This window comes from Trachurus japonicus, chromosome 14 (genome assembly GCF_045865225.1).
Source record: "Trachurus japonicus isolate A0001 chromosome 14, Traja_1.0".
NCBI classification, from domain to species: Eukaryota; Metazoa; Chordata; class Actinopteri; order Carangiformes; family Carangidae; genus Trachurus; species Trachurus japonicus.
In genome coordinates this window covers 21867096-21886018 of record NC_140920.1, presented here as the reverse complement: position 1 = coordinate 21886018, position 18923 = coordinate 21867096, and the positions used below count along the sequence as shown (strand labels likewise).

At 44.1% G+C, this 18923-nt stretch overlaps 1 protein-coding gene and 1 long non-coding RNA gene across 3 annotated transcripts in view; both read right to left on the bottom strand.

The window, feature by feature from the left end:
- Positions 1-14539: 14539 nt before the first annotated feature.
- LOC146974738 (uncharacterized) lies at positions 14540-15676 on the bottom strand. The gene is made up of 2 exons (XR_015037620.1): positions 15368-15676; positions 14540-15255 (listed from the first exon to the last, which is right to left on the bottom strand). It is a non-coding gene; the product is annotated as an uncharacterized LOC146974738 (long non-coding RNA).
- Positions 15677-15686: 10 nt separating this feature from the next.
- elmod1 (ELMO/CED-12 domain containing 1) overlaps positions 15687-18923 on the bottom strand; it is a 15487-nt gene continuing 12250 nt past the window's right edge. For both annotated transcript variants that reach the window (XM_085798344.1, XM_085798345.1), the window contains 2 exons: positions 18255-18388; positions 15687-17224 (listed from right to left, as the gene is read on the bottom strand). In XM_085798344.1, the coding sequence (XP_085654470.1) occupies positions 17049-17224; positions 18255-18388 (310 nt within the window). In that variant the 3' untranslated portion in view covers positions 15687-17048. The remainder of the gene's footprint in view (positions 17225-18254; positions 18389-18923) is intronic.

Here is an 18923-nt window from a genome sequence, read left to right as displayed (position 1 = left end):
GGCAATGGTTGGTACAGTTGACTTCAGGACCACCCTGGCTATTTCCTCAGTCATTATCAAACGTTTTTACTGTAGCCACATGTATGTTGTTGAGAACGTGAGACATTAAACTAAGTTACTTGCTATCAACACGGCCTCATCCTTGGAACACGAACATGACATGGTACCAGGAGTAAACTCGAATGGGCAACATGGATTTAAAACCACCGGAAAGTTTGAAACTAACGGGGAATGTCGACGAGAACTGGCGCACCTTCAAACAGCGGTTTCACCTTTATGTTGCTGCTACAGGACTCGAGGAAAAGCCAGAAGCAAGAAAGGTAGCGCTGCTGCTAACAATAGCAGGGCCACAGGCCATAGAAGTATTTAACACGTTCGTGTTTGACAGTCCTGAAGATAATGAAAAGTTGGATGTAGTGCTTAGCAAGTTTGATACTCACTGTTCTCCGAAGAAGAACGAGACGTACGAGAGGTACGTGTTTTGGTCTCGTACACAGCGGCAGCATGAGCCTTTTGATAGCTTCCTGACGGACTTGCGGCTAAAGGCGCAGTCCTGCAACTTCGGAACGCTGAGTGACTCCATGGTCCGGGACCAGATTGTCTACGGCGTGGCGGATAAAAAGGTCAGAGAGAGGCTACTACGGGAGATGGAGCTGACGCTGGCAGGAGCCATTAAGATCTGCCAGGCCAGTGAGCTGTCCCAAAGGCACGTGAGGACGTTCAGCGAGATGTCTGCAGTCGCCTCGGCGCAGAGCGACAGCGCGGCAGCGGTTGGAGCAGTGTCGTATCAGCGGAGACGGCGCACACAGACCCGGCCTGCACAGCAGGAGGACGTGATGATAAACTGCACGCGCTGCGGCTCACAGCACAAGCCTAGACAGTGTCCAGCGTTTGGTAAGCAATGCTCCACTTGCCAAGGCAAGAATCATTTTGCTAAACAATGCTTCTCCAAATGGAAAGAGGGGAAGAAAGAAAAAACTGTGAACTTAATAGACGAGCCTGATCTAAGTGACACGTTCTTTGTTGGAATGGTGAATTGTGAAAGTGAACAAATAAATAAGCCAGACAATGTAAATGATGTCACTAGAGAAGATAAGTGGATAGCTCCTCTAATGATAAATGGGACTGTAGTCACCATGAGATTGGACACTGGTGCCAAAGCAAATCTCATAAGCATGTGTGATGTGAAGGCAATGAAAAATAAGCCACAAATAAGAAGAAAAGAATCTGGACTGAAAGACTACAATGGGCGGCCAATCAAATGTTTGGGCACATGCAGGTTGAATGTCACAGCTAAAGGAAAAGTGCACCACCTATCCTTCTTTGTTGTGAATGAGGGACGTGAATCACTTCTTGGTGACAGAGCCTGTGAAGAACTGGGGCTTGTGGAAAGAGTGTATCAACTGATATATACTCCAGGTAAACACCTAGTCGTTGCTGATGCCCTATCCAGAGCAACTACAGGCGACAGTGTGAGTGCAACAGACGAAGACATACAGTGTCACGTGAACATGGTGTCGGCTACACTGCCTGTGTCTGACACAAAGTCAAGACAAATAGCGGAGGCTACAGCAAAGGATGCTGAGCTACAGCATGTCATGAAGAACATGGATGAGGGATGGCCAGCTGGTTCGTGTCCACAATTTTACCATGTCAGAGGTGAGCTTAGTACTGTGGATGGTCTGCTGTTGAAAAAGGGCAGGATTGTTATTCCACGGGCTTTGAGAATGGACATGTTGCACAGGATACATGAAGGCCATCTCGGCATCGAAAAGTGCAAAAGGAGGGCGAGAGACACGGTTTTCTGGCCGGGACTGAACAAAGACATTGAAACACTTGTAAGTAAATGTGAAACATGCCAGAAACACAGGAACAAGCAGAGCAAAGAGCCTATGGTGGTAGCTGAGGTGCCAACAGCACCATGGCACAAAGTAGGAATGGACTTGTTTCATCTCAGAGGTAAAGACTATTTAGTGGTAATGGATTACTACTCAAACTTCCCTGAGATGGCGCTACTAACAAGCTCAACATCAACTTGTGTCATAACACATGCTAAATCTATCTTCGCCAGGCATGGCATCCCACACATCGTGGTGAGCGACAATGGCCCCTGCTTCAGCAGCAAAGAATGGCAGAAGTTTGCAGTGCAATATGATTTCAAGCATGTGACGTCAAGTCCACACTATGCACAGTCAAACGGGCAAGCTGAAAAAGGAGTTCACATTCTCAAGCAACTCCTAAAGAAAGCAGCTGACAGTGACTCAGATCCCTATCTGGCTTTATTGAGCTACAGAGCATCACCTCTTCAGTGCGGCCTATCACCAGCTGAACTGCTGATGAAGAGGAAGCTACGAACAATGTTGCCGAGTCATCAAAACGACAAATTAAAGCAAAAGAATCACTCAAAGATTGAACATAAGCTACGACAACAGAAAATGATGCAAAAGTCATTCTATGACAGAACAACCAAGCATCTCCCTCCACTGACTACCAACGACACAGTCAGGATTGAGGATGCTGATGGATGGAGTACAAAAGCAACTGTCCTGCAAGAAGTTGCTCCACGATCGTACACGGTGAAAACTGATGATGGACAAATCCTCAGACGCAATCGTCCAAATTGTCCAAAAGCAAGCTCAGTGCTGTCTGTCCCATAGCAGAACATGACAGCGGCAGCCTCGTTTGGAACTATTGGGAGCTACGTGAACCACGTGACCGCGCTGGCGGCGACATCAAAGGCTGTCGCCACTCTGTTATATCTATCGCTCTGGTTATACAGAAATAAAAGACCCTAAATGCAGAATCAGTGAGTAATTAATAAGAAAGTAATCAAAATGCAGAATTCAATATATCCATGTTATTTAAAAAAAAAAGTGAATCCCCTCTTTTTGTGAGACTTGTCACAGCCCATGCTGCCACTGATAGACTGCCTGCAGTCAACTATTTATTCCGCCTATATTTTACGTCTTTTGGGATGGAATAAAACTGCAGTCCGGGGTTTCTTTGGCGACTGCTATCACAGTCAACAGCACAATATAATCCTGGCATCTTTCAAATAACGTCAATTTTCGGTCTCTTGCTGATTTCCTCCTACTACTCCACTTGTTCTGGTAACGTGACATGCTGGGATCTGTGCCCAGATCGCCCTGATTCGGACACAAATATGGCGGCGCAGAAACACAGTGACGTCATGTGAATCTAATGAATAGTTCCAAACGAGGCTGCCGCTGTCATGTTCTGCTATGGGACAGACAGCACTGAGCTTGCTTTTGGACGGTAAATATTAAAAAATAAACCGTACAAAGGTATATTTACAACTGTTACTGAATTACTGTATGTACATCAATGTCAGTTTTCAAACAAAAGGCAAAATCTTCTTGCTTCAAGGTTTTATTTGTCACTCTAAAGTGAAGATTAGCCTGCCCTACAGTAAAAATGGCATAAGAAGAGGAGTAAAGCAATATATTAAGCGGGCATATATATATTTAAGCATAAAAGATGTTCAATCAAACCCACACAGTTTGAAACAACGTTCAAAACACACACACACAGCCAGTATCACAACTAAATATAAAGCCTGTTAGCTTAATGCTAACGTATAATGCAAAACCTCATAGACGGGCTAACAGAAATTAGCATCGATATCGCCATTTTGCGGCAACCGAGCCACAGCAGTAAAGCTGCCAAAACCTGGCTTTAGCGCTGTCAACACGTCACAGTTTTAATATTTTTTTCATGCAAGAAAGTCACCGTTTAATCCGGAGTCTGTGGTCAGTTCATAACGTTTGTTAGGAACTTGCACCGATGTTTGTTCTGGGAGAAGTGCAGAGTCTGTGTGAGCCCCGACCGGGGACCAGGGGAGGCGGCTGTCACAGCAGCAGCAGCCGCTCTACCGAGCTGATCTGCCGGCGGGCCGACCGTCCGTCCTCCCGTCGGAGGAAACGAGCCAAGTAACGTATCCGCATGCTTTTAGAGGTTTACCGCTGGCTTGTTAAATTATTTTGAAGAGATTAATGTTGGTCTCATTGATGAAATTTAACAACTGTGGCAGTGGCATTGTTTGAATGAAAAGTGAGCAGGGCTGCTTCTGGGTTACGTAAATAAATAAATGTTTTTCAATGAACCGATCAGTCTAATAATTTTTATTTTGTTAAGTCAACATGGTTACTGTACTTGGGAAAGATTATTACCACTTTATAACTTAAAATTGGTCAGTATTTCGTCAACGTAGCTCAGTAGTTTCTTGCTGTGCAGCCATAGAAACATAGTCCATGAGCCAAGACCCCAAAATTGGCCTCCCGCAATCGAACGGGTGGGCAATTTCTAGTTTGTTTTTTTGACTTGGTAGACATCTCTAGTGAACAGTTTGGCATGATAACCATTGCAAACAGGTAGCTTAGTGGTGGTTATCATGTGTTGAATAGGTGGACTGGTAGAGTCGAAACTTGAAAACTGTGTATAGTGCTTGTTCGGTATTATGCTGTTTGTTGACCACTCAGTGCCTAAATCACTTCAAGGATGTTTTTCCCTTTTATCAAGACCCTACTGTAATAATAATAGACTCACCTCAGGCAATGTTCCCTCTAATTTTCGAAACTCCTGAGCAGAAATTCAACTCCCCTGATGACCTGCTTGAGCGACTGTGAGCGAAAACTCAAGCGTACACAGTACGTCCACATGCTGGTGCTATGGCCTCACCTCTCCAACTCCAAATATCAATACAATTGGCTATTACTATTATGATTAATAACAGATTATTTTGACAGCATTACCTATACTCCATATCTAGGTCAGTTACAGTTAATGATAACAAAATACAATATTGTTTTGGCAAAATAGATTTTGCATTTATTGCCATACAATATGAAAAAAATACCTAACATCAAGTTGGTGTCATCAGCTCTTGGCACAGAAGCATTCTTGATATTAACAGTAATAATAATTCTCAAGCAAAAACTTAAATCATAGTTGCACTACAGACTACGGTTTAGGTCATGAATTTCACAATTCGAAGCGCACATTAGGGAGAAATGGTCATGGATATGAGTGTGCAACTTTTTTTGTCTTCTGGGCAAAGAGGTGGGGAGCAGTGTGCAATTGCACAGTAAAACACCTTAGAGGGAACAGTGACCTCAGGAATATGTGAATGAAAATGTGATAAAAATTAGAACATACACATGAAATAGCCAACGTTTTTAGAGTGTTTTACTTTTCATGCAATAACAAGAACAAACAAATATTTTTTTACACAATTAAAATCAACTAAAGAGCTTGCTCCTTCTGTCACAAATAATGTGGAGCATACTGCCAGTACAGTATTTCAAGTGTCCCTCTGTCAATGACCTACGCCTGGCCAACAGCCTGAACGAGTTCTACTGCCGCTTTGAAAGACAATGGGACAGACCTGATATCCCCCACACCTCCAACCACCAGCCATCGATCAGCAACAGCTCCTCCAAACCTGGATCACCTACACAGCCCCACACCCAAGTGCCACCCTCCCCCACACCTCTCACACCTCTCACACCTCTCACACCTCTCTCCATCATAGAAATCAAATCAAATCAAAGAAGGAGAGGTGAGAGAAGAGACTGTTTAAACGGCTGAACCCGTGCAAAGCTGCAGGCCCAAACTCTAGCCGTTTTCCTACTAACATCAGCGGGTCGACGCAGGTTTTTTAAATGCGTGTCGACCCGCTAACAATCGGCATTTGGCTCCTTTCCCATTGATCAAAATGAGCCGGGTCTGTCTGTCTAACCCCCGCATAAACCAGTCGCCCCGCTTTCATTCGCAGTGCGAGAAACACCGTGTCATGCGGGGGGCGACCGCCATTCCAAAGGACCGCCATTCCGACGGTCTGCCAGTCCGAAAATTCCCGAAGGTCCGTCATTTCGAACTTCCCGAGGGGCCGCCGTTCCGAATGTGTTCTAATTTGAAAATTGACCGGATTCTCTCGTGGTTTGACTTCCTGCCCGGCTTGACACGACGCGCCGCGGGGACAGCGCCCGACCGGCCCCTCCGGTACAAAAATAAGGTGCAAACCCAGCTCACTTCTAGTAATTCCAGACCTGCATGGGAGGCTGTTAAATCAATGATGGGCATGCAGTCAACTAGGAACCCTATCTCCCTCGCTGGCCTGTCAGATAATGTGCTTGCCAGTGATCTAAATAGTTTTTATAATCGTTTTAATATTGCTGATTTTAGTAATGAGCTATCAGCATATAGACATATTCCCACTGCCCAGCCAGATGATCCCATTGAAATAAGAGAGGACACTGTATGCAAACTTTTCAGAGGTGTAAAAGCAAGAAAAAGTCCTGGGCCAGACAACATTGGTGGTAGGCTTTTGAAGAGCTGTGCAGAGGAGTTGGCTGGCATCTTTACCCTCATCTTCAGGAAATCCCTCCAGCTCTGCAGTGTCCCTCGTCTCTGGAAGGACTCGATCATCGTCCCGGTCCCCAAGATAAGAGCACCAAAAACCCCAAATGACTTCCGGCCTGTTGCTCTGACGTCCCTCGTCATGAAATCATTTGAGCGCATTATAAAAGCTGAGATTTTAAGCACAACGCAAAGCAGGCTTGATCCTCTGCAGTTTGCGTATAGAGCAGGCAGGAGTGTGGAGGACGCCGTTAACACTCTTCTCAGCCTGGTCTTGGGTCATCTTGAAGGAGCACAACATTTTGCACGTCTCCTTTTTATAGACTTTTCCTCTGCTTTTAATTGCATACAGCCACACATTTTAGCTGACCACTTGACCAACTCATATAACCTGGACCGGGGCCTAGTATCTTGGATTGTTGACTTTTTAACCGACAGACCTCAGAGGGTGAAAGTAAATGGCTTTTTATCTGATGTACTTTTATCTTCCACTGGCTCCCCTCAAGGCTGTGTCCTTTCACCACTTTTATTTATTTTATACACAAATGACTGTCGTAGCCAACATCCTGATAGGCACATTCTTAAATTTGCCGATGATTCTGTGATTGTGTCTCTTTTAAACAACCAAGATTGTACCCACGGCCCAGTGGTTAATGATTTTAGCGAATGGTGTGAGAGTTCATTTTTAAAGATTAATGTTTTAAAAACCAAGGAACTCATTGTTGATTTTAGGAAAAAACCTCCGCCATATCCCCCTGTTTTTATTCATGGTCAGGCAGTTGACACTGTTCAACAGTACAAGTACTTGGGCACTATCATTGACAGCAACCTCTCATTTGAGGCGAACACTGATGCCATTTGCACAAAGGCCCACCAACGCATGTATTTTTATCGAAAGCTGAGAAGTTTTAAGGTAGACACCACTTTTATGAAGATATTTTATTCTTGTTTTATCGAGTCTATTTTAACCTTCTCTTTTATTTGTTGGTTTGGGTCCCTCACTGCTAAAGATAAAAATAGGCTCAGTAGCATAGTGAGGATGTGTGGCAGGATTGCAGGGACAAGCTTGGAGGAGCTCTCTGTTTTGTACAGAGCCAGGGCGACTAGGAAAGCTAAGATGATCCTGTCCGACCCTGTTCACCCGCTGGCCTCCCATTATAGGCTCCTGCCATCTGGCCGCCGGTACACGGTACCCAGGCTCAGAACAAATAGATTTCGGAATACTTTTGTACCAATTACTATTGGTTTTTTAAATCAGCCACTGTGAGCCTGCCCCCCTTCCCCCCCGAGGCACTGGTGCCCGGAGTCTTAATGTTTGTGATTGAAATGCACTTTTTATGTTTTGTATTTGACTTGTTTGTGTTTTGGTGTTGCTCTGCCTGTCGCATAACAAATTGCCCCCTCGGGGGATAATAAAGTTTTCTGAACTGAACTGAACTCCCCCTCCGCCTCCAAAGTTTCACCCAGGTGCAAGTCTGATGCATTACATCCATGGTCTGATGCAGCCGCGGCACTCCTGCTGAAAATAAATGTCCTTGCTCTGTGCTTTGGTTAGGTTTAGGCAATGTAGAAAGGAGTTGGTTAAGTTTAGTAAAAAGGTTAGGTAGAGGCCAATAAAATCGCAGTTAGTATCTCCCCCGGGAGTCGAACCCTGATCCACCGCGTCAAAAGCAGATGCTCTGACCACTACGCTACCACCACAATTAGGCTTGTTTACTCTGTGCCAAACCATTCAAGATTTTTTCAGGTTCGGAATGGCACCCTTTCTTTCAGGTTCGTAATGGCACCCTTTTCCCATAAATAATTAAGGGTCGGCATTCCGACAAATTAAAGTAAACGTTCGGAATGGCACCCTGGAACCGTGTCATGCCACAGCCGCCCGCCACGGAGGACAGCGAGTCTGCCGCGGCCGCCTTATGATGGACATCCGCGGCACAACATACATTCTCCGACTACCCATTCTACAGTGTTAAGGTTCGGGTTAGGGTAAGGTTAAGGGTTAGGGCTACTTAAAGCAGATATCATCGGCACGGCCGTTTCGGCTAATGCTGTGTTCAAGGCAGGCTTTTGAAACCGTAAGTTACAGCTTCAAGTCACAACTACGACTTGGTAGCGTTCCAGGTAACCCGTAGCTCGTGTTTTTACCGTCCTGTTGTCTGTGAAAGTTCCCTATAACGGCCACTCGTAACTTCCGACCCGTGAACTCGTACCAGATCGAACTGGTATGACTTCACAGGAAGGAAAAACACAAAGTACGAGTTTCCTTGAACGCACCATGAGTTAGCAGCCCCCGCCCTTGTCAGGCATCAATTGGTCCTCGTGCTACGTCACCACATTCACGCGCATCCCTTGGCTGCACACACAGCCCTTCATGCCGTTCTCTCCCCTCATTGGATAACACTTGTATCCCACAAGGAAAATTTTCTCCTCGGGTTACAGCAGAGCAGAGTGACGGAGAGACTCGTGTTTAGGCTGAAATACTTCATGTAAGTGATTGCTGACGGAAAATAGGACTATTTAGGACTTATATTAACAAAAACATTCCACTGATATCTGCTTTAAGTCAGAGAAATGGGAGGTCGGACTAATGGACTCAAAAATAAAGAAATGTATGGTCGGAGAAATGGGTAGTCAGACAGACGTCCCGCAGGGTTGCCAACTCTCACGCATCTGGCGTGTGTCACACGCTTTTAGGTCCTGTCTCACGCTCTCACGCCACTCAAACAATTCTCACGCCAAAATCAAGCGATTTGGCAAAAAAAAAAAAAAAAAAAAAATTTAAAGCAAGCTTTGGCACTCATCAATAGGCTCTCTGATTGGTGTGCGCGATGCTTATCCGCGTGTCGATTGGACGGCTGCTCAAGCCTGTGATCACAGCACAGTAGGACGGGGAGTTGTCGATCCGCGACCCCCCCCCCCCAACAGCGGCACGGTGCTGAAGCCTGGACCCGACTTGGTCCGAATCCGATGGCCAAAAAAAAGAGGGAGAGAGCGAAGCCCGAGACACAACCTGACCTGACTGAGTTATGTTTTCGGACTGAACGCGGCTCGAACTCACGCCTGCGGTCGGGCTGGTTGGGCCAGTCCGTTGAAAACTATAAAATCAAGATGCAGACTGGGTAGCCCAAAAGTACAGCCAGGCAGTTCAGTCCAGAGAGCAGAGGAGAGAGAGACAGCGCAGCAACAGGTGTGTGTGTGTGTGTGTGTGCGTACGTCTGTGTGTGTGTGTGTGTACGTCTGTGTGTGTACGTCTGTGTGTGTACGTCTGTGTGTACGTGTGTGCGCAACTGCGCATGCATGCACGTGTGCCATACCTGCAAACTCTGAATGGGTAGAATGTTTATTACAGAAGAGAAACACACATTTCAGGACCTGACTTGTATCATCAGGCTGTAGTAGAAGACTGAAAATCACAGGATATGTCTGTTCTGTCCTTTCATAATAGGCTCAATAGGCTGGTCCAGGCCAAAAGCCAGAGCTCCCCACTAGACCAGTTTCATACACTCCAGCCATACAATGATAGGAACCACAGATCTGCTTTTTTCCCTCTTATCTGAAGCAAATGGTGTTTTCCCTTTATTTTCTTCTCAGAGTACACCAGAATGCTTCTAATACATGTTAAAATCACAATTTTTTTTCTGGGGGGGTGCCCCCAGACCCCCCTAGAGGGATATATTTTGTCACCTATTACACCTCTAGCCTACTCAGTTTGCAGGTAGTGTGTGTGTGTGTGTGTTTATTATTATTATAGACAGCCCCCCCCCCGCGCCAACAGACCAACAGAATCTCACTCCAGCCCAGGACCAAAAGTTGGCAACCCTGCGTCCCGGGTTGACGCAGGTCGGTGCGTTTGTGGGTTTAAACAGGTTTTTTGGCCAGTGGGAAAGGGGTATAAGTCTCCCCCTCCACCCTGAAGCACTGAGCCAATCAGCTGTCTCCGGTGTTCACACACATTTTTTAACACCTCACTGGAGAACTGTCATGTGCCAGCTTGCTTCAAGGCCTCAGCCATTGTTCCAGTTCCCAAAAAGACAAGGCTCACAGGCCTTAATGACTACAGACCCGTTGCTCTGACTTCTGTGGTCATGAAGACTTTTGAGTGCCTCGTCTTGACCCACCTTAAGGACATTACAGTTCACCTACAGAGCCAACAGATCTGTAGATGATGCTGTAAACATGGCCCTCCACTAGCACCTGGACTCCCCAGGATCCTACGCCAGGATACTGTTTGTGGACTTCAGCTCTGCCTTCAATACGATCATCCCAGCTCTGCTCTGTGACAAGCTCTCCCAGCTTAATGTGCCTGACTCCATGTGCAGGTGGATTACGGACTTCCTGACTGACAGACGGTAGTTCGTGAGGCTGGGGAAGCATGTCCCTGACACCCGGACCATCAGCACTGGATCCCCCCAAGGTTGCGTCCTTTCTCCTCTGCTGTTCTCCCTGTACACCAACAGCTGCACATCTGGACACCAGTCTGTCAAGCTCCTGAAATTTGCTGACACCACCCTCATCGGCCTGATTTCTGATGGGGACGAGTCGGCCTACAGGAGTGAGATGGACCGTCTGGTGTCATGGTGCAGCAACCTGGAGCTGAACGCTCTGAAGACAGTGGAGATGATAGTGGACTTCAGAAAGGACCAAGCTGCCCTCCCCCCGTCATCCTCTGTGACTCTACAGCGACCCTGGTTGAGTCCTTCTGCTTCCTGGGCACCACCATCTCCCAGGAGCTCCAATGGGAGCAGAACATCAGCTCCCTCACCAAGAAGCCTCAGCAGAGGATAGGCTATACTTCCTGCTGCAGCTGAAGAAGTTTCACCTCCCTGTGAAGATGCTGGTGAACTTCTACACTGCCACCACTGAATCCATCCTCACATCCTCCATGACAGTCTGGTGTGCTGCAGCTACAGCCAGAGACAAGGCCAAACTGCAGCGTGTCATTCACTCTGCCCAGAGGGTGATCGGCTGCAGCCTCCCATCTCTTCAAGAGCTGTACATCTCCAGGACCAGAGCCAGAATAGCTGCTGACCCCTCTTACCCTGGACACAAACTCTTCCAGCCCCTCCCCTCTGGCAAAAGGCTCCGGTCCATCCGGACCAGGACCTCACGCCACAAGAACAGTTTCTTCCTCTCTGCAGTCAGCCTAATGAACAATGCCCCAGTTCCCCCTAAATAACCCTAAACCTATGGATGTAACATGCTATAATGTTAATGTCATCTTTACTCACTACATCTTAGCCTTCTTAACCTTGGATGTATATATAAACCATTAAAAATGTTCCCTGTATAATGTGATTTCACAAAAGTCCTCTGCTACTTCCTGCTAACAGCAGTATTAAAGCCGATTTTCCCCCTCGCTCCCTCATGCACCCAGTGGAATTAGTGCCAACTAGTGGTGCAAACAAATATTATCTGCAGGGCCTTTCTGCAACTGCAAAGGCGCTCTAAATCATCAGTAGTGGCACACAAATTATGAAATGTGCAACATCGGAGAATGGCCATAATTGGTGTATATGGCATTTTTATGGTCAAAATAGTGAATGCATGATAAATATTGTTAAGCTACTCTTGTGCGAAGGTTATCATACCAATTAATAATCTGGACATATATAGGAATAATAAAATAGCAACAAGAATTTGCCCACCCTTTCGATTGCGTTTGGTGGTCTGGCTCATGGACTAACAGACGTGGTCCAGCGCCGCGGGAGGAATGTTTGGAACTATTGAGGGCTCCATAACCCGGAAGTCGGCCCGCCATTTTTTACACCGGAGTCCTATGGGAGTGTCGCCACTCTGTTATATCTATCGCTCTGCCAACTTGTAGGGGCCGCCACTTTCTCTCTCGTTGCTACATTAGTTTTCTACGGTGGCCCGGAGGACTCAACGCACCTCCCAGGTTCGCGATTACGCACCTGACTCAAAGACGGTTTATAAACCAAGACCTTTCATGACGAGTCAGCTTCCTGTATGCATGTCACGTGGGCTTCTGCACGGCCACGCCCCTTTAGAGAGACCAGAGGCAGTTTGGAGTGTATTGATTCCTATGGGACAATTTAATGTGAACACCGATTATGATCGGGCCTTTCTCCCCACGGTCACTGAAGCAAATTTTGGACTCATTTTTCACAAGCCACATCTCTTCTGAACAGTTTGACACCAAAATGGTAATTTTCAGACGGAGAGATCCGGAGAAAATCCACTTTGTTCAAGACCTGTCTCTGTCTCTACGACACACTCTCGCGAGATTTGGCACAGATCTCCTAGGCAACGTCAAACAAACGGCCGCGAACCCCCGTGAAAATGATTTAAATTATTTTTGGCATGCTAAATATTACTGTTAGTAGTGTAAATATTTAATGTTATCATAAGAAAATAAAAATATCTCACTTTCATCTACTTACAAATTGTATAAATCCACACACACGTTCACAGACGAGGTGGGGTGACGGTTGGCCACGCCCATTTAGAGAGACAGGAAGTGTATACCATTTCATATCATTGGAGCAGCCGCTCATGGAGTATCTTTCCATTTATTGAATAGCCTGACTGGAGCATCTGGCTTGTCTTGTTTGTTTGTTTTTTTTAACTTTATGCAACTGTTCATCACTTTTTATTGTTCCCTGGAAACACGTCCGGTCTCTCAAACTACCGCGTTTGTTTAGCCTATTTATTACGGTTGTTTTTGTTTTGTTTTTGTTTGTTTTTACCCCCGAGTGGGGCTGAGCTCTGCAGGGCCACCGTAGTTTCCTGTCCTTAAACGTCCGGCTCATGTGCCTCATCTCCTGTAATGGGCTCTATCAGAGAATGGCTCTGGCTCTATGCACAGCTCCACTACTTCCTGAACTTAATGCGGCTCCTTTGTTTCCTGTCTTACATTATTCGACAAACTAATTAATCCAGGTGTGTCTGACCATTGTGACTACTCAGACACACCTGGATTAATCAGTTTGTCCAATAATGTAAGACAGGAAATAAAGGAGCAGCATTAAAGCAGATAACAGCGGCACGGCCGTTTCGGCTAATGCTGTGTTCAAGGCAGGCTTTTGAAACCGTAAGTTACAGCTTCAAGTCACAACTACGACTTGGTAGCGTTCCAGGTAACCCGTAGCTTGTGTTTTTACCGTCCTGTTGTCTGTGAAAGTTCCCTATAACGGCCACTCGTAACTTCCGACCCGTGAACTCGTACCAGATCGAACTGGTATGACTTCACAGGAAGGAAAAACACAAAGTACGAGTTTCCTTGAACGCACCATGAGTTAGCAGCCCCCGCCCTTGTCAGGCATCAATTGGTCCTCGTGCTACGTCACCACATTCACGCGCATCCCTTGGCTGCACACACAGCCCTTCATGCCGTTCTCTCCCCTCATTGGATAACACTTGTATCCCACAAGGAAAATTTTCTCCTTGGGTTACAGCAGAGCAGAGTGACGGAGAGACTCGTGTTTAGGCTGAAATACTTCATGTAAGTGATTGCTGACGGAAAATAGGACTATTTAGGACTTATATTAACAAAAACATTCCACTGATATCTGCTTTAAGTTCAGGAAGTAGTGGAGCTGTGCATAGAGCCCATTACGTAACAACCTCTGCAGGTGACAGTAGCCTACACACCTGACTGACACACACACACCAAATAGCCAGATAAGGAACCTAAAATTATTACAACTATACCACTGTGATAACTAGGCTAGATTACAATGTTTGCCAATTCGTTTATTTTTAGTATAAGAACGTAAAAGTAATCAACCACTCGAGACACATTTTAAACTGCAGAGTTCTCTAGGATCCTCTCCTGGATAAGACTAGGATCAACCATAGGATCAACAAAAAAAATTAATTTAGCACAAAAAAAGGACTTTCATATTTTCAACAGACTGTATTACCACAATAGCTCCCTCTGCCCCCTGCTGCTTTTCTTCTGTTTATAGCCTATTGGCTCTTGTTTTATTTATTGTCTCGTTTTTTGTTTTTACTATAAAATAAAACCTTGTATTATGTTGTTGATATTTTCTTGCTATCAAAGCTGTATGCACCTCTGGTTTTCTCTGCCTCATCTTGTGCGTGTTTACTGCCCTCCCTCTACTGTTCAACATAATAAGTGCAGAGACACCTCAGTGTGGAGCGTCTTTATTAAAAAAAAAAAAAAGAAGTTCAGCTTTAATTTTTCTTATTGACATTTAGTTTTTATTGTGGTCTCAAAAAGTACAGCACAGACAAATGAAGCGCACAGTTACAATATCTAGGTTTACTTTAGGCTTTACTGAAGAATACAGAACGCCAGAGCAAGTCACAATGAAAATATCATCATGCAGTTTGCGGTCTTATAGGCAGTTTCAAAGCAGAATATACAGCAGCATGTATCTAAAGTCATCTACAGTATCATGGGACACACTGGCCCTCATATTCCAATACACAAATTACTGATTTACTATCATAAAGGAAACTGCATCTTTCTTTTTTTTTATACAGTAGTGCAAAGCTGACCATAGCAAAGCAAAACCAAGTTCAAGCAGGAGATGAAACCAGCACTGACATTCACTGAAGTAAACAGCTGCGTAATACTGACAGAAAGCATTGACATTCACCTCAATGAGACAAAGATACTCAATACTATTAAAACACAATCAACAGTGCAAGCATGGCAGTAAATTAATGTGGTTTGTCTTTAGGTTTTCTGATGGGAACATTTGTCAGAGCTGAGTGCGCCGACGCTTGACGCCAGCACTCGTGAGTCATACTGTGGTCACGTGATCACGAGAAAACTTGTACATGTGTCACATTTGGGTTTTTGTTTATTTGTCATTCAGTGGAAAAAAAAGTGTGACTCAGAGCGGAAAAACAATCAAACTGATGCTTCACAGACAATAAACTGAAACTCTATTTAATTCCAATTGTGTTCTTCTGTCTTGTTCAGACCGTTTTAAATCCAAGTGAGACTCTCTTGGTAAAATAAAGATAAAATTAAGAAATACATTATAGAAAAGAATACAGCCTGCCCACAGTAAGAGTGAACAGTGAAATTTACCAACATCATGTGAATAAAAAGTAATCACTTGAAGAGATTTTTGAAGCTGGTGCATTGACTGGCTGGTCAACACCTCCATCTTTAGCATCTGGTCTCTTCGGTTTTAATATTGATCACCTGATTAATTCTCTATGGAGCTAATGTCTTGTTTCTCTGGTGTTTGTTGTTGCTTTTGTAAGAGATACTACTCAAAGCTGCTATGTGTAGCATTTTAGATCATTAATAACCAACTGAAATAAGAAGCAAATGAGATCATGGTGGAAAAGATGGAGGCCCCTCAAAATGATTGCAGTAATACTTTACCTCTATTAAATGCTACACGTAGCAGCTACTGCATGAATTGATTAGTGTTCCAGCTCTGAGTTTAAAAGCAAAAAAAAACAACTACAACAACAAAAAACATTCAGGCACACATGGTGCAAATAAACACATGTAGAGAAATGTGCAGTGAGATGAATGTAAATTATTGCTTTGGCTGATACAACAGTGGACACAGTGTCACATTCAATGGATTAAAAGAGAATCAAACAATCATGAAAGTGAGCGCGTGAGGAACATTCAAAACTGAATATATGCACAGGGTTAAATCAAAGGCAAAAGCTTTTGCAAACCTCTAAAATAAATGTTCATAAATGTTTTGTTTTTATAGAGGAAAAAAAAAAAGATTGTACTATCCAATCAGGAACAGCGCTGCAAAAATGCTACACATTTAATATCTGTAACACAACAAAACTGAACAACAAGTTTTTTTTTTTTAATATTTATGAACATCATTTAGCAGGTTTACAAAACTGAAGTCTGAGCTCACGAGAAACAAACCGCTGCTGTGATTCTAAATTCTCCACATTCGAGATTTTGGCAACAAGTAGAATCTTAGGTGTTGATGTCACATTGACATGATATTAATAATAAAGTACAGTACAATCTATAGCAACTACCTAATACAGACAAAGTTAAGAGATGCACTGGCTTTTGATTTGACTTTTGATTGAATCGGCACCAGCTACATTTCTTCATTTAAATCATATATCTATAGCTCTTCAATTTGAATATAAAATTTGCCCAAGCAGCTGTAATTGCCAGGATATTCTGAGCTGATGATCACTAAGAGGGATTTTTTTTGGTAGAGAAAGTAAATTTGGTTTGTTGTTAGAATAAGCAGAATAAAGGTTGCGAACTGAGGTGTAACGGCTGTGATACAATCGTCATGAATCATTAAAGCAACAGAATAAAGGATGAGTCTGTGGTGATGGTGTGGTGCAGCCTCCTCATGCACAGCTACAATCGCTATGGTCATCTCTGATGCTGGTGGTCTAACGCTGCAGTGAGGGCGTAGAGGCAGTGTGTGTGTGTGTGTGTGTGTGTGTGTGTGTGTGTGTATGTGTGTGTGGTGGTTGGATGAGCCGTTGGCAGTGACAGCGACATGATGTTTACTGGGAAAAGTCGGGCTGAGCAGAGGAGGAAGAGAGCCTCCCCAGATGTGTGTCCAGCTGTTGGAGTGTGAGTGTAAAGGGTTTTCTGATTTCTGATTTTCAGTTGGCCTGCAGGACACCCAGGGAGACCTCTGTGGGGGGGTGAAGGGCTCAGTGCAGGGCTTGGGCGTCAGTAGTGTGTGTGTGTTTGTGGTGTGTGTGTGTGTGTGTGTTTAGAGGTTGACCAGGTGGAGGTCGGAGGCGGAGAAGTGGGGGCACAGAGCCATGTCCGGGTTCTTCAGCTGCCGCAGGATCCTCCGGTGGAACTTGGAGCGGACCCGGTTGAACTCCATGATGTCGCTGGGATCCTCCTCGATCCAGAAACGGTGGAACTCCTGCATCAGGTAACCTGTCAAGGAGGAAGGGAAATAAAATACTTTCATATTGATGGATCACATGACTCTAATAGTCTGATTTCAAGTTCTTTCAGTTCATCGATTCGATTTTCCAGGACACTCGGAGGTTGATTATTTATCAGGCCTGAAACCAAAACACTGAGCTAAAAGAGGCTGAAACACTGTAGAACTGAGGAAAACCTCCTTAATTAACGTTAGTTAGTACATTATTAAACATTAATATATAAACTAATGTGTTAATTAATGCTGAATAATGCATACATAATGATAACTAATTACATTATTCAACTTTTATTATTACTTAATAATTTATTAACTAACTTTGAGTAGTAAACATTGATTAACTTACTTACTAATAGGCTACATTAATTAATGTGTTTCCTAATCCTAAGTAATACATAATAATGATTTTTAATATATCTGTAAACAGTTAATTAATGCTTAATAATGAACTAACTAACGTTAATTAAGGGACCCTTATTGTAAAGTGTTACCAAACCTCAGAGTTCGGATATTTAAAATTTTGTAGAGATTAGAAACATACAGTAATTGACACAGGTATTGAGGAGGTGTTATACTGACCTCTACTGTCTACTTTTGTAAATGTTTTTGTTCTGAATAAACACAGGAAACAGCAATAGAAGCAACATTTTTTTTTACTGATTTTTATTTTCTCCTGTTCTGTTTGTATTTTGTGTTTTTTGTTTCTTTCTTTGTTTGTTTTATATATAGGCTATATATGGGTTAAAAAACAAAAACAAATAAAGAGTCATTCCATCACTGATATTGTTTCGGGATGGATATTTATGTTGTTGTAATTTTTGTGTTAATTCATTGAAAATAAAAATATATTTTAAAAACAAACAAACAAACAAAAAAACAATAGAAACAACTAGATATCTGAGTTGTATATGGTGTGAGCATACTGGTCAGACTGAACTGTCCCATGATGCATTGCAGCTCTTCGGAAAAAACAATGACGTTCTGACTGACACATACAGTACATATGTTATTGCCACTCACAGAAGGTCTGCTGGAAGTGCAGCAGACTGGGCATCTCCGGGGCCACGTTGTACAGGTGGGTCTTCAGAGCGCCGCTCACCAGCAGACAGTGAGCCAGGTCTGTGATGTTGATGCCCACGATCGCAAAGGAATAGCTGGAGAAAGGAGAGAAAAAATACATAGTGTATGTTAAAGCAGAAGTAAGTGGTCCGGTCGTTTTCGCTAATGCTGCGTTCCAGGCAGGCTTTTGAAATCGTAAATTACAGCTTCAAGTCACAACTTACGACTTTGTAGCGTTTCAGGCAACCCACTCGTGTTTTTCCGACCTGTTTTACCGGTGAAAGTCACTATAACGGCCACTCGTAACTTCCGACCGGTGAACTCGTACCAGATCGAACTGGTACCACTTCACGGTCGGAAAAATACGAGTTTCCTTGAACGCACCATAACAGTCCTCGTCCCTACGTCACCACATTCACGGCGTTCCTTGGCTGCACACACAGCCCTGCATGCCGTTCTCTCTCCTCATTGGATAAAAAACTGTAGGATACGATAAATGTTTTCTCCTCGGCTCAGAGCAGAGCAGAGGGACTGACAGACCCGTGTTTCAGTCCAAACACTCTATGTAAGTGATTGCTGTCGGAAGATATAACTATTTAAGACTTATATTAACACAAATATATCACTTAC